At 50.3% G+C, this 24,067-nt stretch overlaps 1 protein-coding gene across 1 annotated transcript; it reads left to right on the forward strand.

The window, feature by feature from the left end:
* The first annotated feature begins 5,363 nt into the window (after nt 1-5,363).
* Nucleotides 5,364-19,957, forward strand: Dnmt3l (DNA methyltransferase 3 like). The gene is made up of 12 exons (XM_032889182.1): nt 5,364-5,617; nt 5,992-6,081; nt 6,316-6,360; nt 7,468-7,547; nt 7,630-7,742; nt 8,341-8,512; nt 11,189-11,276; nt 12,212-12,306; nt 13,795-13,870; nt 14,205-14,344; nt 16,069-16,154; nt 19,507-19,957. Exons 1-12 carry the CDS (start codon nt 5,497-5,499, stop codon nt 19,667-19,669), a joined length of 1,269 nt encoding a protein of 422 aa, XP_032745073.1. The 5' UTR covers nt 5,364-5,496; the 3' UTR covers nt 19,670-19,957.
* Nucleotides 19,958-24,067: the final 4,110 nt, after the last annotated feature.

The following is a 24,067-nucleotide window of genomic DNA, read 5'->3' on the forward strand; positions in this document are numbered from 1 at the left end:
GTGACCTTTTAATACCCTCATGTTGTGGTGACCCCTCGCCCCCCATAAACTGCTACTTCACAACTGTAATTTTGCTACTGTTATGAATCATAATATAAACATCTGATATGCAGGATATCTAACAGCCCCCTCCCCCAAAGGGTTGTTTAATCCCCAAAGGGGTCGTGACCTACAGGTTGAGAACCACTGCCCTAGACAGATGTCTGGACCATGCACGTTCCGGTCTTATTCTCCCTATAGTCTAAGGAGCCGTCTTAGAACTCCTGATAGAGACCAGAGGGCAGTGTAGCTTGAAAGATAGGGCCTCCAAGCAAATCAGGGAGGGGTCTCGGAGGCAGTTGGAAAGGGAAGCAGAGGTGGGCATGAATGGAAATTGTGCCCCCAGCAAGGTGAGAGCATACGGCTGCCAGTGACCTGGGAGGTGACAAGCTTTTAGAGCAAAGTCAGGTCAGGTCTGTACTGGGGTCCCCAATATGAGCACTGACAGTTGAATAGAAGCCAATGGTAGACCAGTTAGCCTAGCACTGGGCTGTGTGGTACAGTGAGAGGAGAGCTCAGGCTGTGTTGGAGACTGATTCAGTGAGTAGCATCACTTGTGTATTCTCACATGGTGGTCACCATAAAACTGTGTGTGTGTGTGTTTGTGTGTGTGTGTGTGTGTTGTGTGTATGTGTGGGGGGGAATCAGGTAGGAAAGGAGGGGGTGAAGAATCAGTATTGAAAGTAGATAAGGGGCTTCAGCATGAGGACCAGGTACTGGGGGAAGAAGGGAGAGCTTCATTGGAAGGGTCAGTTACTTCAGAGCTGGGGTGCATGTGAATAGCAAGATAGGCAGGGGAGAATGTTCTAAAGGTCATGAATGGGGGGTAGGGTCCTCCCATGGTCCTTCACCAGGCTCTGGGCCATAATCATAGTGTCTTTGGAAATGGCTATGGGGTTAATGACATCTGCGCTATGCCTCCCACAGATACTGAGAAGGAAGCGTCGGGAGATGCCAAAATGGACTTTTACTCCCTGAGAGACACCACCTCTCTCTCATCCCCAAAGGAGGCTGCGGCTCACTGGCGTCTCCCGCTGTCTCCAGCAGGTATGCATTTCCTATAGAAACATCAACCCCCAACTCTGTAAACCCGGCCCCTAACAAACACGACTCCTGCTGTCCAGAGCACAGAGATCCCTCACTGACATGGCAGAGGGGACACAGGTCCCAGTCCCTTGCTCCCTGCTCACACCTTGCCAGGATCTCAAGAACACGAAGGGTACTAACGGAGTCTCTGGGTCCACCAGCTCCAGAATACACACATTAGGTACCCAAGATGCCGGAGGCACTTGGGGTATCTTTGGGTAATCAGGTGCTGACCCGGTTGTGGCTCAGCCAGCCCCCTTACTTAGAATTGCTCCTCTCCTACTGTCTTGCTTGCAGCCTTGGGGGGTTCCTCCCCAGTTAGGGGCTTCTCCTCAGACGGGGATTTCTCTGCCAAAGGCAACAGATAAAGGAGAACTAAAAACTGCAGTGTAAGACCAAAGTCTGCATTATTTAAAAAAAGCCTGAACCCGACCGAGAGCATCCACCGTCAGTTGAGCACTGACTGTTGTAGGCAGGCGTCCCCCAGCCTCTGAGGGGAGATCAACAGAAAAGACTCCCGTAGAATTTTGGACTTTCCATCACACGTGGGGGTTTCCGCGACAGTCCACACCTGCAGGTGGTCTGTAGCTGCTAAACTTAGAAGAGGTGGCCTGAGAGAGCCATACCCTCTCAGTAGCCCAGGGTAGGGCTACGCCTCAGGTTTTCAGAGGCTCCAGCACGCAGGCTGTGTCTGTGATCCTCAACGTCCTTACCTACAAAGAGGTTGACCACAGCATTGGGGCTAGCCCAGGGCAGCTACTCCACCTTACGGAGGAGCAGAGAACAAAGGCCTGGGTCCGGGCTGGATGGAGCTCTGACAGTTCTGGGCAGGGAGCAATGGAAATCACCAAACCATCTTCAGCAGAGGTGGAGTGGAGTCAGGTGCTGCTGTGGTGGCTATGGGTAGAGACCTGCCTGGGGGACTGCCACAGGCCTGGCAGATCTGTAAGCCAAGTGTGTGCTTTGACTGCCAACAATGCCCACGTGTTAACTCTAAGTTAGAACCGGTTAACACGTAATAGAAAATATTCCCAATACCAACGAAAACATCAAAAGGCCAGAAAAATGATAAAAGAACCGTGTAATTCTCACAACCATGGAACTCCTCGTTCCCTTTTTGTTGCTGTTAATTTAATTGACTGATTTTGTGGGGGGGGGACTGGGGTTAGAGTCTCATGTAGCCCAGGCTGGCCCAGAAATCACTATGTAGCCTAGGATGGCCTTAAACTTCTGATCCTCCTGCTGTGAGTGATAGGAGAGTAGGCATTTGCTGGGGGTTGAACCCAGAGCCGGCTGCCTGACAGACATCTGTAGCTGATCTGTAGCCGAAGTCTTGTTGCTTCAAATGGAATCCCACAGTGTAGTCCAGTCTGGCCTTGACTCCTGTGCCCCAGTCTCAGGCCTACTTTTCCTTCCTAAGTAGCTGGACCACAGAGTCTGGCCAGAGCTCATTCTCACAAAAGAAGAAATGGAAGGGTACGTACGCCACTGCCTGGATTTAGCATCTTAAACACTCCGCGGTTTCTTAACCTAGACATATAAGAGTTACATCTAAATTAACATCGAACTCTGGCCCTCTGCTGGAACAACAAGTGTTCTTAACTGCTGGGCCATATCTCCAGGTCCAGCACAGAATTTTTAAAAGTGTGTGCGTGTGCGTGTGCGTGTGCGTGTGTGTGTGTGTGTGTTGGGTTCCAGGGACTGAACTCAGGTTGTTAGGCTTGGATACAAGTACCTTTGCCACTGAGACCTTTTTTTTTTTTTTGGTTATTTTATGTTATCCCCCTTCCGGGTTTCCTCTCCAACACCCCCCTATCCCATCCCTTCCCCCTGCCTCCAAGAGGGAGCTCCCTCACACCCACCACCCACCCACTCCTGCCCCACTACCCTAGCATTCCCTTACACTGGAGTATCAAGCCTTCACAGGACCAAGGTCCTCCCCTCCCTTTGAAGCCAGATAGGGCCATCCTCTGCTACACATGCAGCTGGAGCCATGGGTCCCTCCATGTGTACTCTTTGGTTGGTGGTTTAGTCCCAGGGAGCTCTGGGTGATTGATACTGTTGTTCTTCCTATGGGGTTGCAAACCCCTTCCGCTCCTTCAGTCCTTCCCTTAACTCCTGCATCGGAGTCCCCGTGCTCAGTCCCATGGTTGGCTGCAAGCATCTGCATCTGTGTCTACCCAGCCATCTTGCTGGGCTTTTTTTTTTCTCACCAGAACTTGACGAATAGGTACAGCATGCCAGGCAAGTGCACGTGTACACATACATACTCAAATAAAGATAATAATTAAAAAAGCAATAGGTCTGTCTTGATACAAAGTATCTCCACGGGAAATATCAAAAAAAGAAACATTAAAAGGCATTAGTGATATTGGGTGTGATGTCTTATACCCGGAATCTACCAGTTGCCACGCCCTTAAGTCAGCCTAGGCTACAGAATGAGGCCCAATCTTGAAAAAAAGGCTAGGTGAGGTAGCACATACCTTTAATTCCAGCCCTTGGGAAGGAAAGGCGCTGGACCTTTGTGAATTCCAGGCAAACCAGCCCAAGTATACAATGAGACCAGTCTCAAAAAAAAAAAAAAAAAAAAAAAAAAAAAAAAAAAAAAAAAAGCAGTCAAATAATTTACATGAGAATATACCTTTAACAAAAAGAACTTTCAGATCAGTAAGAAAAAGACAAAGAGGAAGGCCACCAACTCTTGCTGGGCATTTAAAAAAAAATTACCCGGAATGACTCTGGGAAGTTGTGCTTGTCCTTAATCCCAGCACTCCCGAGGCAGAGGCAAGCAGATCTCTGAGGGGCCAGTCTAGACTATATGAGTTCCAGGACAGCCTTGGCTACACAAAGAAACTTTGTCTTGGGGGTGGGGGGATTAGGTGAGGGATGGGGGTGGGGAACAACCCAAATGTTAAAAATAAACCGAAGTCTGGCGATAAAGATAAAACTTAGTTGTTGGAGGCCCGCAGTCCCCAGGGCCACACCCCTGGATCCGGGCGGTTCCTAATCTGTAATCTCAGCGCTGTCTAGGTGGGGCAGGGAGAGGGGAAACTCAAGGTTAGTCTTGATTATATGGCGAATTCCAGATCAGCCTGGGATAAGGGAAATCTTAACAGGAAAGGAGGAAGAAAAAAAGATAAAAAGGAGGAAAAAGTAGAAGACCAGGAAAAACCGGAGCAAAGGAACTTTGCCCTTAGCTGCGGGCGGAGGGGTAAATGGTAGAAATGTGTAGCTTGTGCCATATATCAAAACAGATGTTTCTCCAGCTTCATACACAGCCGTCATCGGTGTGCAGCGAGGTGTAGGGCTCCTCTAACAAGTTGGGCAGGTGCAATATCTCAGGGTCCCTATTCCTTAAACACTGAGATTTGGACAAAGGACCTGGCTGTCTCCCACTCTCTGCCCAGTCTCTCTTTAGTTCTTCACACCACAGGACTGGGCCGTCGTCATGGCGCTGGCCTCGAACACTGGGCTGAGGTGAGCAGTCAGGTGATTTTACTGTACAATGACTTCCATACCGAACCTCGTGTAAGTCAAGCGGCTCTGCCAATCAAAGCCCAGAACTTGGCCCTTCATTAAAACCGCTGGTGGATTAGGCCAGCCACTGCGGTATCCCGGAAGGGATTACTGGCCATGAATAAATTGGCTTTTTAGACCAGGTAGGAAGGATTATTGATGAAGTACCTCCCGAAAGGTTGGCAGGTTTTCCTCCAGTTACCCACAGATAGATGCTACCTTGTACAGTGTCACCCTGATAGTCCTACCTCGTTCTAATAAATTCTACTCTAACCTAGATTTGTCTCCACCCAAGGCTCACTTCCTACTCCTCCCCCACCCTTGGTCATTTGCTCCTTTGCCCTACCCATCCCCCTCCACACCGTCAGGAACCCTACCTCCCAGCTCCCTAGCCTCAACGTGTGAGGCCCAGAGCCTCCCTTCTTTCACTCCTACCCCATTTCAGCCCTGAACCCTACAGTACTCCATAACCCGCTCCTCTGAACTCTCTCTCCCTCCTCCACCCTTTCCCCGAACCCCTCTCCCACTCGCAAGGCTTCCTAAGCCCCTTCAGTCCCGCCCCATCCACCCCACCCCCACTCCTCCCCTCACGTGCTGGGCTCCTTAAGACCCGCCCCCTCAACCCTACCATCCCAGGCCCTCATAGGCTCCATCCAGCATTACGTCCTCAATCTTACTTACCCACCAGGTCCCTTTTAACCAGCCCTCTCTGTTCCTCCCCACATTACCCCGCGAGGCCCTAAGAGAACGGGCACACCCTCCTCTCAACCTCTCTCCTTGCGTTTTAGGGTTCTGAGGACCCTGCTGGTACGCCCGCCATCCCTTGGACGCAGACCCTTCTAGCAGATTACATCCATGGGTTCCCGGGAGACACCTTCTTCCTGCTCTAAGACCCATGAAACCTTGAACCTGGAGACTCCGGAGAGCTCTAGCACTGACCCTGACAGTCCCCTGGAAGAGCAATGGCCGAAATCTTGTAAGATCCTCAGGCCTTTTTCTTCCTTTCCCTCTCCTTTCTTCTTTTGCCTCCTCTAGTTCCGCAGGGTCCTTAGGGGTCACTAGAAAGCAAGAATATGGGTCCTAGAGATTCAGCCAGGAGCAGGGGAAGGCAGGGCCACCTGAAAATACACATTGTCTGGGACTGAATGGATGAAGGGTACCCCCCACAGGGCACCTCAAAGTTGATGTTGCAGCCTCCTAACCTCCAATGGATGGAGAAATGTCACCGTGGCTTAGCTGGGCAGTTCTGGTGGCTCCCCTGACTCCTGTATGGACTACAGGGAGCTGTTTTCCTGCATGTATCTTGTTTCCTTTGAGATCTTTCTGTAATGATGGCTTCTTCATCTCTAGCCCCAGATCTGAAAGAGGAAGACAGCGTGGATATGGTACTGGAAGACTCCAAGGAGCCTCTAACCCCTTCCTCACCGCCGACAGGCAGAGGTAAGGCCCTACCCAGTAATGAATTTATCTCTTAGATATGGCCCTTAGAGTCAGGCAATGCATGGAAAGTTCCTGCATCATTCGGGATGGCACCCCAAGCTACAAGGGCAGGCATTTGGTGGGCATCAGTGGCAGAGATTCCTTGTGTCCCAATCACCACAGAAGACAAGTTTGCCATGTGTGTTCCAACGAGGAGCCCAGAGAGAGAAGGGATTACTTGTCTTTCTCTTGCAGAGATCATCAGGTACGAAGTCAACGTGAACCAGCGGAACATCGAAGGTAAGTTTGCACACCTAGCCTGTGACCCAGAGAAACAGTTGCCAGCCCCACCAGAAAGGTTTACTTCACTCAGCCATCCCGGAAAGTGGGGAACGATCCTGATCCCCATTGGATGTCCTCTCTCTACTGCACCCCCACCTCGACCCCAGCACCAGACTTGCTTAAGGCATGTAGTTTGATTTTTTTTTTTTTTTTTTTTTTTTTTTTTTTTGTATATCTTGGCTGGACATGGTGGCTCACACAATAATCTTAGAACTCAGGAGGCAGAGGCAGGAAGATCTCTGAGTTTGAGCCAGCCTGCTCTATAGAGCTAGTTCCAGGACAGCCTGGACTACACAAAAAACCTCTGTCTCCAAACCCCAGCTCCCTCCCCACCCCGCTCCAAATTGTGTTTACGTCAGCCACACTACCATCTAATTTGAGACTAGGCTAAGTGTTCACTTACCTTGCCAGAAGCCCTGAGTCCTGTTCCCAGTGCCCTATAAACTGGGTGTGGGACTTTGGAATCCCTGCATTCCGGGAGGTAGAGGTGGAAGAACCAGACGGTCCCCAGTGAGGATGAAGCCAGCTTGAGACACATGTGACTTGGTCAGAAAAAGAAATGAGGAAAACATGCGTATCCATCAACGGTCACTCCGGACCTCCCCAGCCAATGATCTGTTTCTCTGGATTTGGGCTGGTTTGGACCTCTTTGGGTTTCCATGGGCATTTTTAGCCCCACCATTCCAAGTCCACAAAAAGCTCTACATGCTTCATTTGGGACATCTTGTTCTCCCATTAAGTCTTCCGGTCTCTGACCCTGACCCATCCCTGCTGGGGCTTCCCACATCTCTCTCAGGATCTACGGGGTTGCTTTTGTTTATTTATTTATTTTTTAAGATTTATTCATTTATTATATGTAAGTACACTGTAGCTGTCTTCAGATACACCAGAAGAGGGCATCGGATCTCTTTACAGATGGTTGTGAGCTACCATGTGGTTGCTGGGAATTGAACTCAGGACCTCTGGAAGAGCAGTCAGTGCTCTTAACCGCTGAGCCATCTCTCCAGCCCACGGGGTTGCTTTTGATAAGCACCTATCCTGCTTTTCCCTCTGTGTTCTCTCTAGACATCTGCCTCTGTTGCGGATCTCTCCAGGTGTACGCTCAGCACCCCTTGTTTGAGGGGGGAATTTGTGCTCCGTGTAAGGTAAGCGGGAAGGTGGTGGGACTCCCTTGACGTGGAACCGTAGAGGGAGATCACACCCACAGCCTTTATATTCCCTGCTCAGGACAAGTTCCTGGAGACCCTCTTCCTATACGATGAGGATGGACACCAGAGCTACTGTACCATCTGCTGCTCCGGGCATACCCTGTTCATCTGTGAGAGCCCCGACTGTACCAGGTGAGGCAGGACCCAACTTCCTATTGCTCCTCCCAAAAGCCCCTCCCCCCCACCTTCCCACAACATGGGAAGCCGTTGCTGAAGGACGTGCATCTGGGATGTCTCTCTTCACAAACACAACAGCCACCACACAGCCATTCCCTCTATCCTTATGCAATATGGTGGGTCCAGGGCACGGGCATCTCATTCACCCTCAGTTAAATCACTGTCCTGAGCTCCATCTATGGTGGTCCCCCTGCCCTGTCCTTTTGGATATCTTTCTCTTTGCGACCCTGACTTCTAAGTGCCCCCTTCCGGGCCAGCTGCTCCTTCATATGTTTTTTTTCTCCGAGCCCTTAAAAATGTGTGTACAGGCTTCCAAGTTGTGGAAAGACTAAAGTGTTTCCAAGTCCGCCATTGCTACCACACCCGCCTCTTCTCTTCTGTTACTAAGTCTCTTTCCCGGCCTGCAGCCAGCCCCACCCACCCAGCACAAAAGCAAAGCCAGAGAGGGAAACAGATGGTTCCCTCCAAAACAAGGTGCTGGCCTGGCTTGTGGTCCCCCGACAGCAGTATGACTCCGGTCATGGTGGTTTTTTTTTTTTCGGTTTGACTCTAGATGCTACTGTTTCGAGTGTGTGGATATCCTGGTGGGCCCCGGGACCTCGGAGCGCATCAATGCCATGGCCTGCTGGGTTTGCTTCCTGTGCCTGCCTTTCTCCCGGAGCGGACTGCTGCAGAGGCGCAAGAAGTGGCGTCACCAGCTGAAGGCCTTCCATGACCGAGAGGGGGTGAGGACACCCGGTGCGGGGGAGGGGCTGGATCTGCCGCCGGCTGCTGGCTGCCCGCTTACATCGTGTACGCTCATCACTGGACGGGGCTGAGGTTTTGCCTTAATGCCTCCTGGTGTGTTCCTACGGGAGAGCAGGTGTCACTGATGTTTTGTGATAGGATCTCAGGTAGCCCAGGCTGGCCACAAACTCACTGTAGAGCCAAGGATGGCTTTGATTGAGCTCCTGATCCTCTGCTGGGATTACAGGCACCGTATTTATAAGGACTGAACCCAAAGCCAAGGGCTTCACACAAACTTTTTTTCCTTTTCGGTCTTTTCTTTTTTCTCATTTTGACTTTTTTATTGGATTTTTTAAAAATTTACATTTCAAATGCTATCCTCTTTCCCGGTTTCCCATCCATAAATCCGCTATCCCGTCTTCCCTCCTCCTGCTTCTATGAAGGTGTTCACCCTCTCCAACCCCCCCCCCTGACATTCCCCTACACTGGAGGTCCAGCCTTGGCAGGACTAAGGACTTCTCCATTGATGCCCAACAAGGCCATCCTTTGCTACATATGCAGCTGGAACCATGAGTCTGTCCATGTGTACTCTTTGGATGGTGGTTTAGTCCCTGGGAGCTCTGGTTGGTTGGTATTGTTGTTCTTATGGGGTTGCAAACTCCTTCAGCTCCTGCAAACCTTTCTCTAATTCCTCCATTGGGAACCCCATTCTCAGTTCAATGGTTGGCTGCTAGCATTCACCTCTGTATTTGTCAGGTTCTGGCAGAGCCTCTCAGGAGAGGCTCTATCAGGCTCCTGTCAGCATGCACTTCTTGGCATCAGCAATGTTGTCTGGGTTTGGTGACTGTATATGGGCTGGATCCCCAGGTGGGGCAGTCTCTGGATGGTCCTTCCTTCAGTCTCTGCTCCAAACTTTGTCTCTATATTTCCTCCTACTAATATTTTTGTTCCCCCTTACAAGAAGGACTGAAGCATCCACACTTTAGTCGTCCTTCTTCTTGAGCTTCATGCGATCTGTGTGGATCGTATCATTGGGTAATCCGAGCTTTTGGGCTAATATCCACTTATCAGTGAGTGAATACCATGTGTGTGTTTTTTTGCGATTGGGTTACCTCACTCAGGATGGTGTTTTCTAGTTCCATCCACTTGCCTGTGAATTTCATGAAGTCATTGTTTTTAATAGCTTAGTAGTACTCCATTGTGTAAATGTACCCCATTTTCTGTATCCATTCCTCTGTTGAGGGACACGTTTCAGTCTTTTTTTTAAACATTTATTTATTTTTATTTATGAGTACACTGCAGCTGTCTTCAGACACACCAGAAGAGGGCATCGGATCCCATTACAGATGGTTGTGAGCCACCATGTGGTTGCTGGGAATTGAACTCAGGACCTCTGGAAGAGCAGTCAGTGCTCTTAACCACCGAGCTATCTCTCTAGCCCATGTTTCAGTCTTTTAAGGCAGGGTTTCTCTGTGTATAGCCCTGGCTGTCCTGGAACTAGCTCTGTAGACCAGGATGGCCTCAAACTCAGAGATCTGCCTGCTTCTATCTCCTGAGTGCTAGGAATAAAGTCCTGTGCCACCACTGTCCCACTCCATAAGCTCTTTACCAACTGAGTATATCCGTAGTCACTAATCTTTCTTTTTTTTTTTTTTAATATTTATTATCATACAGCTTTCTGTCTGCATGTGTGCCTGCAGGCCAGATGACCCCAGATCTCATTATAGATGGTTGTGAGCCACCATGTGGTTGCTGGGAGTTGAACTCAGGACCTTTGGAAGAGCAGTCAGTGCTCTTAACCGCTGAGCCATTTCTCCAGCCCAGTCACTAATCTTTCTTAAAAGCCTGGGAATGGTTACTGGTCACAAGTAGGACAGGAGCCCCCTCTCCACAGACACATAAGTTCATTATACTGGCTCGAATGCTTAACCAACACAACATCCCCTTGCCATGACTGCGGCCTCCTGGGTGGGGCGGGAAGAACTGAAGTCTTCCCTTCCCTAGATGTCCATCAAGGTCATAAGCCAGGGACCTGCAAACACAGTTTGGAAGTGGGGGCTCTGAGGTGTCACCTTAGTTGAACTTGAGATGAGAGAACATTTGAATTGCTGTGGACACTGTACAAAACGGAGGGTACCCATGTAAGAGAAGGAGTTTGAGGGGATTGAGATGCACAGGGAAAGACCATGTAATGATGAAGGCTTTGGTACCCCGATGCCAATAGGAGCCACCCACTGTATGCCGAGCCCAGCTGCTGGGAAAAGGCCTGGGATGGTTCCCTGAAGCCTCCGAAGCTACCATCCCTGCTGTTACCTGGATTTCAGACTCCTGGAACGGTTTTGCTCTCAGGGAGTTCTTGGAGACCTACAGAGTTGTTGTTTTCTGAGGGGAATCCATTCCCTTTGAACTTCAAGGAAACCCTAACTCCCTTTGTAGCTCTATGGGGGTCCTAGACTCAGGGAATGGGTGGACTTGATCTCCAGGGAGGGACGGACAGCACTGGTCACATCAGGGCCAGCCAGGTCTTGGCAAGCAAGTCCCAGGTGGCTCTTGGGTGAGTCCTGTGCATTCAGGGAAAGACTGTCACAGGGGTCGCTTAACTATAATGGCGTTCACTGGGCAATCAGCATGCATCCTTTTGTCTTTCTCTCTTTTTCCCTCTGCTTCCCTTCCAGGCAAGCCCTGTGGAGATATACAAGACTGTGTCTGCATGGAAGAGACAGCCAGTGAGGGTGCTGAGTCTTTTTGGGAATATTGATAAAGGTGAGTAGAGTCACAAGAAAAAAAAAAACAAAACGACTTTCCAGAAGAGGGGCTAGGAGGGCGCCAGAGTGTTCTGGTGTCCTCTGTTTGGCCGTTAGGATATCTATCACTGGGCACCTGAGAGGTGAAGCAGGGATTAATGGTAGAAAACCTCTTCCTCAGACTCCTTGAACTGAGAGAACTGAGTGTCCCAGGAAAGCCAGTATCCCAGGATTGCCAGGGGGGAAAGAAATCTCCCATTTGTGGAGATTTTCATCTTTCCAAGCAAGAGGAAGGGTGAAAAGGGTTGGAGAACCGGGACTCAGATAGAGACCCAGCGCCCCAAGAGGAAGAGACAAGCCTACAGGGGTCAATGGGAACAGCTGCTGGTGGGAAGGTAGCTCTAACTTTCTCATACTTAAACTCCCCCAGTCCCCCATCTTCCTGAACCTCCCAACCTAGCCACTTCTCCTGTGATCCTGTCGGTCAGACTGCTTTGATCCCCACTGTGCCCAGCAAGCACAGAAGTTCCAAAGGTGCTCCGGTCTCTGGCTAAATTGTATCACAATGTGTCACGAGTGCCCTATGTAATAGCTATAATTGTATCACTATGCTTTAAGGACACCTAGCAAGGGCTGCACTTGCCCAAGCTCTTATTCTCGGGAGACTGAGGGTAAACCCACCTGCCCTGTGGGGTCTCCAGCCTGTCTGGTTGTCTAAGCAAACCAGCCAGAACATAGCTTAGAAAGGCCGAAGAGTTTTGCAACAAATTGCTTCATTTTCATCAAGTTAACACTCAGGAAGTTTGTCTTGGGCTCTGCTGCTGAAAGGATCAAGCTGCTTGTCTGTGGCTGGGAAATTGCACTGTCATAGATCCCCACTCTGGGGACAGAGCCCACATCTGCTGTATCCATCCTGTCTGTCTCTCCTTCCTTCCCCTGTCCCCCCCACTCCAGAACTAAAGAGTTTGGGCTTTTTGGAAAGCGGTTCTGGTTCTGAGGGAGGAACGCTGAAGTACGTGGAAGATGTCACCAATGTCGTGAGGAGAGAAGTGAGTTGAGGCAGGGGTGGGTGGGCTTCCGAGGCTCCATGTGCTACCGGGAGAGACTACAGGGCCTGGAGGAAGGGGCAAAAAGAGAGGAAGGGGGCCCTGGAGGGGTAGGGTAGAGCGAATGGGGGATAGCATATTGCTGGAGGTCTCTAGACCAGCATGGGGTCCCAGCTTGAGCCAGCCTGGGTAAAATTACCCCCCTCCCAATGCCTCACAGTGGGAGGTGGGGACAGAATGCTTCTATGGCCTTTGTATAGCCCTCAGACCTGATGGGACAAGCAGCCAAACTTCTTGAAATTTGTGTGGCTGGTTTCTGTCTTCTACAATATAGGGATATGATTGGGCAGAGGCGGCTCAACCCCACCCCACCCTCTCATAACTGCAAGTCTTGAACTGAGTGGCAGGCAGTTGTCTGAAAACATCTTCCAAACACCAATCTGGTGCTGTCTTGACCCTGTGGTGGCACCTCTTCCGCTCCTCCTGTGGGCGTGCAGGCAGTGTGCCAGTGCATTAGGATCTAGCTATACAGTTAGGGTGTTGGTCTTTTTAACCCAGAATCCTGCCTACTTCTTCCGGCTAGACCCCAGCCAGTCATGGCCCTGTAGGACCCTAGGTGCACATCAGGTAAAGAGGTTGGGGCACAGAGGAAGAGCACAAGAGCCTCTGGGTGGCAGTCCATTACTCTAAGAGAAATGGGAAGGCTCAAGAAAGTAGGGACCTAGCTAGATTGGGGAACTCACTTGTGGGCATCTCAGGAACTTTTTCCTAAGAGAATGTCTGGGGCTAGCCAGGCAGTGTTGGTGTACAACTTTAATCCCAGCACTCAGAAGGCAGAGGCAGGTGGATCTGTGAATTCTGGGCCAGCCTGGTCTACAGAGCAAGCCAGGGCTACACAGAAAAATCCTGTGAAAAACTGGGAGGGGGAGGGGGCGGAAGGTTCAGGATTAGAGGAGCCATTGTTGAAGCAGAGATTTCCTGGGCTCTGGACCTTGGGCTACTTGTACAAACAGAAGACTCCTTGCTTGTCTGCACTTGAGGCTAATCCTTTCATTCTCTGACTTGTCCTGGAAGTGACCCCCATCTGATCTAAGTGGGGACTGTTTATGGCTACCACACAGTGTCTACCCTGCTGTCTGTTCCCAGCTGCCTGGCTCTCAGCACAGTCAGTGATTTCCCAGAAGGACATGGGAGTTCCTTAGGCTGAATGAGTTTATGTGCTCCCTCCAGGACGGGCCCTTTTGAAAGAGCCAACAGTTATCTGAGACGGAATCTCAGATATGGAGTGCTCTCAGGCTACCACTGTATGGGCTTGTCCTGAGAGTGTTGTCTGGGTGTCACTGCCTATGTGGGCCCCAAGGCTCAACTAGGAGGTCTGTCTGGGTCACCCACAAGGTATATCACTGGGGAGATGATTGGGGTACAGAGGCCTTGATGCTGGTCACCAGTTGGGAAGCACTTGACTCTCAGCCAAACTCGTGTGTTCCCTAGGTGGAGAAATGGGGCCCCTTTGACTTGGTGTATGGCTCAACCCAGCCCCTAGGCTACTCTTGTGACCGCTGTCCTGGTAAGTTTCAAGAAATGGGACTGTTTTCATCTCTGGTCACTTGAGAATCTTGTCTTCAACCCTGCCACCTCTACTCTGTCCTCTCTCCTGTCTCTCCATCCTCTCGTACCGTTTTAGCCTTCAGACAGGGCATTTTAAATCCAGCTTCCCTGGGCTCTTAACCGCCAGGTGAACTTGCACATGCTTAGTGAGCTGTTGGGTGAGTTCTGAGGTGGATATTGGCCCTCCCATCTCCGTAAAGGGAGAGCAGAGGTACCCAGCATTCACAAAAGCCATCCTGCTCCTTCCCCAATCCTCTCCATCTGAACCTGTCTCCCCCCGGGTTCATTGGCAGGCTGGTACATGTTCCAGTTCCACCGGATCCTGCAGTATGCCCGGCCTCGCCAAGACAGCCAGCAGCCCTTCTTCTGGATATTTGTGGACAATCTGCTGCTGACTGAAGATGACCAAGAGACAACTGTCCGCTTCCTTCAGGTGGGTGCACCTGGGGCAGGAGCCTTAGCCTGTATCCGGGTCTGGGACTCTCACTTCTTGAGGCCTCTCTGCTGCCCTGATGTTTGCAGGGCTACAAGGACATCGGGCACCTGAGACACAGACTGCAGTTTCAGGAAAGACACTGCTCCCTACAGGGACAGACAGCCTTGAAGGACAAACCCTCTCTCCGATACCACTAAGCTTACAATGTGCAGTGTATAAGTCACACCCACCCAGACTGATGTCCCCTCCTCCTCTTCACCTCTCATGAACACACATGAACACATCTGCTCACACCACACACGTTTCATACAACACACATGCACACTCCATGCACTCACGTGTGCCTGGGCGCTCACACAGACCACCATGTTCTTCTCCTTCATTCGAACAATGAGTTTCGGTGCTGCCACCTGGGCCCCAGTGGTCAGTTCCTTCCAGGGGTTTTAAAGCTAGGACTGCTTGAATTGACAAGTGTAAAAGGAGGTTGGTCTGTGATTCTCTCTCTCTCTCTCTCTCTCTCTCTCTCTCTCTCTCTTTCTCTCTCTCACTCTCATTGCGGGATCTTTTTCTTGTCAAGTTTTTGTTTCTCTGTTGAATCTGATTCATGACAATATTTTACATGGTGAAAGAATTCTACAAAATTGTATTGCTTTGTACAACAAATATATATATATATATACATTTATACATATATACATTACACACACACACACACACACACACACACACACACACATATATATATGGAGCTGGAGAGGTGGCTCAGTGGATAAGAGCACTGACTGCTCTTCTAGAGGTCCTGAGTTCAAATCCCAGCAACCACATGGTAGCTCACAACCATCTGTAATGGGATCCGATGCCCTCTTCTGGTGTGTCTGAAGACAGCTATAGTGTACTCATGTGCATAAAATAAATAAATCTTTAAAAAAATCTGTGAGCTGGGCATAGTGGCACATGCTTTTGCTTTGAATCCTGTGAGAAGCAGGTGGATCTTTGTAATACGAGGCCAATGTGGGTAGTAAGTACCAGGCCAGTCAGGGCTACATGGTGAGACCCTGACTCAAGAAAGAAAGAAAGAAAGAAAGAAAGAAAGAAAGAAGTCTCTTGAAGCCTATGAAGATTTTTTTTTAAAGATTTATTTATTCATTTATTATATATAAGTACACTGTAGCTGTCTTCAGATACACCAGAAGAGGGCATCGGATCTCTTTACAGATGGTTGTGAGCCACCATGTGGTTGCTGGGAATTGAACTCAGGACCTCTGGGAGAGCAGTCGGGTGCTCTTAACCGCCGAGCCATCTCTCCAGCCCCAGATTTTGTCTTTTTGTTCTTATTGTTTTGTCAAGACAGGGTTTCTCTGTGTGTAGCCCTGGCTGTTCTGGAACTCACTGTATAGACCAGGCTGGTCTCAAACTTAGAGATCTGCCTGCCTCTGCCTCCCGAGTGCTCAGAAGAAAGGCATGCATCAGCCACCGTTGCCCAGAGACTTTTTTTTCCTGACTTTTCAGAGTTTTGGAAAGTTACATTATCCTAGAATATAACGCATTCCAATGCCATTGGAAAACATAATTTTATAGAGTTGATCAAAGGGTTCTCTAGATTTTACCTGTCTGAAACAAAGACTGTGCGAGCATGGCCAGCCTCAATGGCCTGTGACCATGTGTATCCCATGGGAGGAGATTGCCTCTGTGTCATGCTGACCCACCCTCTTCTCCCACAGACAGAGGCTGTGACCCTCCAGGATGTCCGCGGCAGAGTCCTCCAGAATGCTGTGAGGGTGTGGAGCAACATTCCAGGGCTGAAGAGGTACCTCCTCAGGGCAGGGGGATATTGACGATTCTGAGGCAGAGGAAACTATTAGAGCCAGGCCTGTACAGACCCATGCTCCACCTGACTGGGTCTGAGAAACCACTTGTCTACCACAATGCTGGACACAGCGGTGCTCAGGGTGTCCTGGACTGAGGGGACACTTGTCATGATCACCCACTATCTACTGATCTCGCCTCACGACTGGCCAGAAGTTCTCTCGTCCTCAGGACAAAGTCCAGGCTCCTAACCACGGGCCTATTGGCTCTTTCTCAAATTGTGCAAACCAGTTACTCCTAGCCTTCTGAAGCCCCCGCCCAATGCGCACCTAGCTAGGCTCATAACCATTCATATATGTATGGTGAGTCAACTCCCCAAACACACACACACACACACACACACACACACACACACACACACACACACACACACACACAGACGCCCACTTGCTTACAGACATGGATTGAGCCAGTTTGAACTCTATCTCCTGAAACTTAAGTCGTGTCCTTTCCTGCCCTACACTGAGTTTCTGGAAACTTCCCACTCATTTCTTCCCTCCCAGCATTCTCCTGGCTCCTAGCCACTCTTGCCAGTCAGTTACCACCAGGTTCCCTCACCCGGATGCTTTGGAGGGGCTATGGCTTTCCCAAAGATTTCCTTTTGGGAGCGTCTGAGGTGTTGTCTCCTGACTGCAGCCCCTCCGGATAGATACCGTGGGATAGGACAGAGCAGGAGAGGGACGGTGTGTGAGCTCAGCCATCTGCAAAAGGAGCCAGGTTCTACTCCTGCCAACCGTGGGCCTGTCAGGCGTGTCTCACACCAGGTCATCTATTCCATAACAAACGTGCTTTAGAAGTAATCATCAGGGTGCAGCCAATCCTAGCACAGGAGGCTATAGAAGAGAGCCTTTCCCCCTTCTTTTGAGCTGCCCACCATGGGAACCTGCCAGGTTCAAAGCTTGTAGGAATAGCTTTTTTCCCTCTTTCTTTCTTTCTTTCTTTCTTTCTTTCTTTCTTTCTTTCTTTCTTTCTTTCTTTCATGTTATGAGTACACTGTTGCTGTCTTTAGACAACACCAGAAGAGGGCATCAGATCCCATTACAGATGGTTGTGAAGCCACCATGTGGTTGCTGGGAATTGAACTCAGGACCTCTGGAAGAGCAGTCAGTGCTCTTAACCGCTGAGCCATCTCTCCAGCCCAGTACCTGCTTACCCCAAAGGAAGTTGAGGGCCATGTGCACCTGCCCCTGGTCACTTGGTTCTTAAAGAAAACTGAAGGCTGTTTGCTTTCAGGGTGACTTCATAGTGAGGAGAGGGACACTTGCCCCCTGAAGTAGGAATCATCTTGCCATAGTCGTGGACATTCATGCAGTACCAGATTCGAAACAACCACTGTCCTAGGGGTAGGGGGTGGAGTGTAGGGAAACTGGACGACAGTGTATCCTTTTTTTTTTTTTTGGACCCAGGGCCTTGACTCTGTTGCCTGCCATTTGGATACCCTTCCCCTACCTGGACTGCCTGCTTAGACCTCAGTGGGAGAGGATATATTTAGTCCTGTTGAAACTAGATGTCCCAGGGCGAGGTGGTACCCAAGGAGAGGTTGTCCCTTCTCTCAGAGAAGGGAAGGGGGTAATGGGGAGAAGAAATTTGCCACTGGGCTAAATCCCCAACCCTCCCCCCTTTTTTTTAAAGAGAGATTTATTTATTTATTTTATTTGAGTACACTGTTGCTTTCTTCAGATTCACCAGAAGAGGGCTTGGGATTGAATTTGAGCCACCGTGTGGTTGCTGGGGAATTGAACTCGGGACCTCTGGAAGAGCAGTCAGTGCTCTTAACCATTGAGCCATCTCTCTCCAGCCTGACAGTGTATTCTGACATGCCATTTTGTCTGCCGTCAAAGAGGTGGTCCTTAACTCCACCAGGGGCTGGGTATACAGAAAGGGGACCCTAGGTATCACATCTTCAAAGTTGGGGGACTCCAGGAAGAAGCTCACAAATTCTAAGAGTTGGAGCCCTTAGCTGTCAGGTCTCCTGGGAATATATACATACATACATACATACATACATACATACATACATACATACATACATCTTTTTAATTCACATTACATCCCAATTGAAGCCCCCCTTCCCAGTCTCACCCTTGCAAATTTCTTCTCCCCATTACCCCCTTCCCTTCTCTGAGAGAAGGGACAACCTCTCCTTGGGTACCACCTCGCCCTGGGACATCTAGTTTCAACAGGACTAAATACATCCTCTCCCACTGAGGTCTAAGCAGGCAGTCCAGGTAGGGGAAGGGTATCCAAATGGCAGGCAACAGAGTCAGAGACAGCCCCTGCTCCAATTGTTAGGGGATCCATATAAACACCAAGTTGTACATCTGCTACAAATGGGGGTGTGGTGGGGCAAGGTCCAGCTCCTGCATGCTCTTTGGGAATTCAGTCTCTGTAAGCCCCCATGGGCCCAGGTTAGTTGACTGTGTAGGTCTGGTGTTGCCCTTGACCGATTCCAGCTTGCACAATTCTATCCCCATCCTTCCACAAGACTCCCAGAGCTCTGCCTGTTTGTCTGTGGGTCTCCAAATCAGTTTCCGTCCACTGCTGGATGAAGCCTCTCGGGAGACAGTTATGCTAGGTTCCTGTCTGCAAGCTCAGTAGAGCATCATGAATAGCGTCAGGGGTTGGCTCTCTCCCGGCCCGTGGGATGGGTCTCAATTTGGGGCAGTCATTGATTGCTTAGCCATTCCCTGTGCCATCTTGTAAGCAGGGCAGATTTTGGGTTGAAGGCTTTGTGGGTGGGTTGATGACCCTCTCCTTTTACCAGTATTCCTGCCTGTCTAGCTCACCTAGTCTTTACCCTTACTCTATGTGGGTCACTGCCTGGGATGGCTCCTGGCAGCTTCTAGGCTCTCTCTCTCTACACACCAAAAAGGGAGTCTGCCAGGCTGGATCAAAGATCAGAAGTCTCACCTGGGGTGTGGTAACACACATGCGTTTGCTTTTAACCCCAGCAGAAGCAGGTAGATCTCAGTGGTCCTAGGCCAGCCGGAGTCACACAGTGAGATAGTGTTTTAAGAGAGAAAAGGGGTGGGGAGCGATATTAGAAGTTTGATCTTTGGGAACCCTGCCTGTTGCCAATCTATCTAGAGGCAGGTAGGGGTCAGGGCCATTTATACCTCTGTTTCAAGAGTTGGAGACTTGGCAGGTCCTCCTTGAGGGTCCCTAGAGACCACAGGCAACCCTTTCACCTTGTGGGGGCATCAAGGCTCTGAGTTGCACCCCCAAGCATCACCACCAACCCCGGGTACCCCATCCAATGCTGCATTTCTAACAGGTGTCTCTTTCCTCGGTAGCAAGCACGCGGACCTGACCCCTAAGGAAGAGCAGTCTCTGCGAACCCAAGTCAGAACCAGAAGCAAGCTGGCCGCCCAGAAAGTTGACTCCCTAGTGAAGTACTGCCTTCTCCCCCTGAGAGAGTACTTCAAGTATTTTTCTCAGAACTCACTTCCTCTTTAGAAATGAATCACCCGTACGACGAAGAGTCTTCCCTAGAACCATGGCAGCCTTCTTCCTGTGGCCTTTTCCCTCTGCAGAGTTCCCTCCCGTTTGCTTGCTGGGCTTTGGGATTCTCTCCTGTTTGAGGCATCCATCTGAGATGCGAATGCCTCTGGGCAGCTCACTGTGGGGGTCCGGAGGCGCCTACCGCTCTGGACAAGATCCCAATGGGGTAACCGGCCATGCTTCTTCCGAACAAAACTGTGTGTACCTGTTGTGAAGTTTTTCAAATATATCATAGAATTGTTACTGGTAGTGTTCCAGTGTGGTGTGTAAGACTGAGGCCTTTCTTCTGTATGTCACAGTGGTGACATTCCCGTAGACACTGAATGCCTGCCTTCCTGCCATGGCTGTATGTAGCCTTCGCCACCGCCACCTAAAGCTATTTCCTTTGATGTTTGAAACCACTCATCCTCCCTGTCCCTACACAAAACACCTCAAACCATTGCTGAAGCAGACCAGGTGCATTTTGGGTTTTCCTAACACAAGTTTGCAGAAGTGGGTTCCCAACAGCCTTTGGCAATTGGTGTTCCAATGAAGCTAAATCCATTGGGAAGTGTGTGTGGACTGGTCAGTTTTGAAGTATATAGTGAATCTTACTAACTATAACCTCCGCCCTCAACACACACACACACACACACACACACGCACACACACGCACACACACCTCGGACCTAGACCCCAGCCATTAAAGAGATTCAAACTGCCTGGGTGCCACAGTTGGGGCTCAGGACCCACTGGGGTCATGTTGGCTCTGGGCTCTGAAAGGAAACTGGGCTAAGGTTGGACCCTGAAGTGTGAGGGGGTCAGTAAACAGGATATCTCAGTCTCAAGCAGTCTGGAGCCAGTAGGGTGGTTTGGTGTACACGTGCTCTCAAGCTTAATGACTTGAGTTTGATTCTTAGAACCCACTCCTGTGAGTCATGTGGTCTCCACATATGTTGTGACATGTGTGAGCTCATTACAGGAATCCTGCTTAGGCCAGGGTTTACCCACCCTGTTGGCCTAATGAGGCAGCAGGAGCCTCAAGCGTGAACCCATGACCCCCACTGACCAGAGAGGTAGCAAGATCTCTGCATGGAGTGGCAGCCGCTCCCCTCCCAGGCTGCTACATGACATTATGCCTTCCCATTCGTTGATGCTTTCTCTCTCTCTCTTTTTCCTCTGAGACGGTTTCTCTGGCTCTCCGAGAACTCACTCTTTAGACCAGGCTGGCCTCAACCTCTCAAATACTGGGACTCCCAACCCCCAGTAATATTTCTCTGTGTAACAGCCCTGGCTATCCTAGAACTTGCTCTGTAGACCAAGCTGGCCTTGAATTTACAGAGATCTGCCCGCCTCCTGAGTGCTGGGATTAGAGGCGGCACGCATCACCACCACATGGCTTTTTTTTTTTTTTTCTCTTTCTTAAAAAAAACCCCCAAAAACATCTATGTGTTTGCAGGCCAAGCTGCCCTGCTAGAAGCATCCATTAGAAGCTGCCGGCTACACCACATTTTGTTCCATCACACTTAGAGCCTTAAGTCTGCAGACATAGAATTCCTACTGGTTCTCACATCCTACCATTGGCCTTCCCACATCCTGCTCGCCAGAAACAGATGCCATCAAGGGCAAAGCTAACACTATGCTCCAGCCAGTCTCCTGGCTCATGGTTTGCTTTAAAATACTGTCAAGCAGGGCACAGTGGTTTGTGTCTGTAATCCCAGCGCTGGGGAGGCAGTGGCGGGAGGATTGAAAACTGGAGGCCAGCCTGGAGTGATCCTGTTAGCATTCCTTCTAGGCTCCGCCCCTCAGTTACCTGGCAACAGGCAAGTGTGCCTGACTCATTATAAAAAGGGGCTGCTTGCCCCCTCCTCACTCTCTTATTCTCTTTGTCCCCTCTCTCCCCATTCTCCTCCACCATCTCTCTCTCCCCCTTGTTCCTGGCCTACCTCACCTCTCCTCTCCCCTCCTCCCCTCCCCTCTCCTCTCTTCCCTCTCCTTCCCTTCCCTTCTCTTCTCTCCTCTCCCCTCCCCTCCCCTCCCCTCCCCTCCCCTTCCCTTCCCTTCCCTTCCCTTCCCTCCCTTCCCTTCCCTTCCCTTCCCTTCCCTTCCCTTCCCTTCTCTTCTCTTCTCTCCCTTTCCCTGTCACCCCCCTTTCTGCCTTTCTCTGTCTCTACTCCCTCAACTCCCCTCCCCATGCCCTAAATAAATTCTTTTTTTTTTTTTCTTTTTCTTTTTTTCGGAGCTGGGGACCGAACCCAGGGCCTTGCACTTGCTAGGCAAGTGCTCTACTGCTGAGCTAAATCCCCAACCCCCCCTAAATAAATTCTATTCCATACTTTATCCATTGTATGGCTGGTACCTCACGGAAGGGATGCCTCAGCATGGACCGCAGAGGCACCTCCCTTCCATCTCGCCATACCGCACCTCTACCAATCATATATCCTGGTTCTTTCTTTTTATAAAACACAACAAATCCTGCTCAAAACCAAGCCAAAGCACAAGTCCGTATCTGCGATCCGTGCAGTTCAGGGTGTATATTAACTCATGATGAATACTTGGTGTCTTATAGCACTGGTTCTCAACCTTGGAATGCTGTGACCCTTTAATACAATTCCTCAAGTTGTGGTGACCCCCAACCATAGAATTATTTTTGTTACTACTTCAGAACTGTAATTATGTTACTGTTACGACTTGTGTTATAAACAGCTGTGTTTTCTGCTGGTCTTAAGTGACCCCTGTAAATAAATCATTCAATCCCAAAGGGTTCGAGACCTACAGGTTGAGAACCACTCTTCCACCAGTGTCAAGTAACTTACTTGGGAGTGCGTAGTTTCCGAAGGTGGGATTTGAACCCAGCCATGCATTTGCTGCTGTCTCCTGCTTTGATATCCATTTCCCAGGGGCTCCTCCCCTGCATCTGCCCAACTCTGCCTAGTGTCTACTTCTAGCCAAGATATAAATGACTTCCTTGCTGGGCTAAGATCCCTCTGCTTAGCAGCATTTGGCTTTCTGGGATCCCAGATATTGTGGGGGCTGGGGAGCAAGTTTTGCAGAGCTCCAATCCCTGTCGCTTTGCCAGCCAGAGCATGGTCCAGGTCGGCCACAAAAGCCTCTTCAACCTTTGCTCCCTTCTGCCTGCCTGGAAGAACTGCTGGGTAAGGATCAATCAGCCTTGTTGATGCCAAATCAGGCCTATCCAATCCGAGAAGCCTCGAGGTTAGTGACGGACTTGTCTGTCCTGCTGGAGTGGAGTGGAACGGAGATGGGGTGTCTGTGGCCAGGGGAGTTGGAATATAGGATATGGTGCTACCCTATCGGCTCCATGGGCCCATTGACTCCCCAACACGGGCTTCCGCCGAGTCTTCAGGTGCTGCCAACCTAGTGGGGAGATGGGGGGGGGGCAAGGGAGGCCATCAACCTTGATGTGGTACCTAGCAAGACTTCGGGCTCACTCCTGGATTATCGGCCAGAGCCCGGGGGTCAAGTTCTGATATTTCTGGTTTTCCTATCACACAAAGAAGGTAGCCCCTGTCCCTGCAGGAGGGTCTGCAAACCTCCTCTCCCAGGCTGTGTCCCTCAGCAGCTCTGGTCACCACTTCCGCTTGTCTCTGTTGTTGACAGCCAAGAGCCAGAGATTTTGGGTTTCTTTCTTTCTTTCCTTCCTTCCTTCCTTCCTTCCTTCCTTCCTTCCTTCCTTCCTTCTTTCCTTCCTTCCCTCCCTCCCCCCTCCTTTCCTTTCTTCCTTCTCTTCCTCCTCCTCATTCTTTTCTTTTTTTTAGAGACAGGGTTTCTCTGTGTAGCCCTGGCTGTCCTCGAACTCACTCCGTAGACCAGGCTGGCCTCAAACTCAGAGATCCACCTGCCTCTGCCTCCTCCTGGCCTCTGAATAATCAACTCACTGGCAGGTGGGGCGTGGGGGTGGGTGGGGGGGAGAGCATGAAATGGGGGTGAGGAGCGAGTCCTTAGTTTAGACACAGGCTCAGCACTTTGGACCCTTAGGCTTCTCCCAGAATGAGTACCAGAGAGCACGAGGTTGGAAACGGGATTGCCAAGTCTGTCTGGCTTTGGAAGAGAAAATGGAAACTTCACTCCATATTTCTCAACTTTATCCCTTACCACCTTTATCCCATCGCCCTCGACGTTGTGGGTTGGGAGAGCTGAACTTGAGTGGAACTTTGTCTTCCCCTCCCTTTCTCCCCCTCTCCCCACCCACCTGCCTGCCTTCTAGTTTTTAATTTCGAATTGTTAGGTTTTCTGCTTATCTACCGTGCTTGGTCCAGGCTTTGAACCTAGATTCATCCTCTACAAGACAGGGCCGGACACCGGGCTCTAGAAGAGGGAAGCAGCGACCAGGCTGGGCTGTTCTGGGCAGCG

Source organism: Rattus rattus, chromosome 18, assembly GCF_011064425.1.
Source record: "Rattus rattus isolate New Zealand chromosome 18, Rrattus_CSIRO_v1, whole genome shotgun sequence".
Taxonomy (NCBI): Eukaryota; Metazoa; Chordata; class Mammalia; order Rodentia; family Muridae; genus Rattus; species Rattus rattus.

Coding starts and splice junctions, on each gene's coding strand:
- Dnmt3l (XM_032889182.1), top strand. CDS start 5,497: ATGGGTTCCCGGGAGACACCTTCTTCCTGCTCTAAGACCCATGAAACC. Junction 6,361..7,467: donor GAACCAGCGGAACATCGAAG/GTAAGTTTGCAC, acceptor TGTTCTCTCTAG/ACATCTGCCTCTGTTGCGGA. Junction 8,513..11,188: donor CCTTCCATGACCGAGAGGGG/GTGAGGACACCC, acceptor CTTCCCTTCCAG/GCAAGCCCTGTGGAGATATA.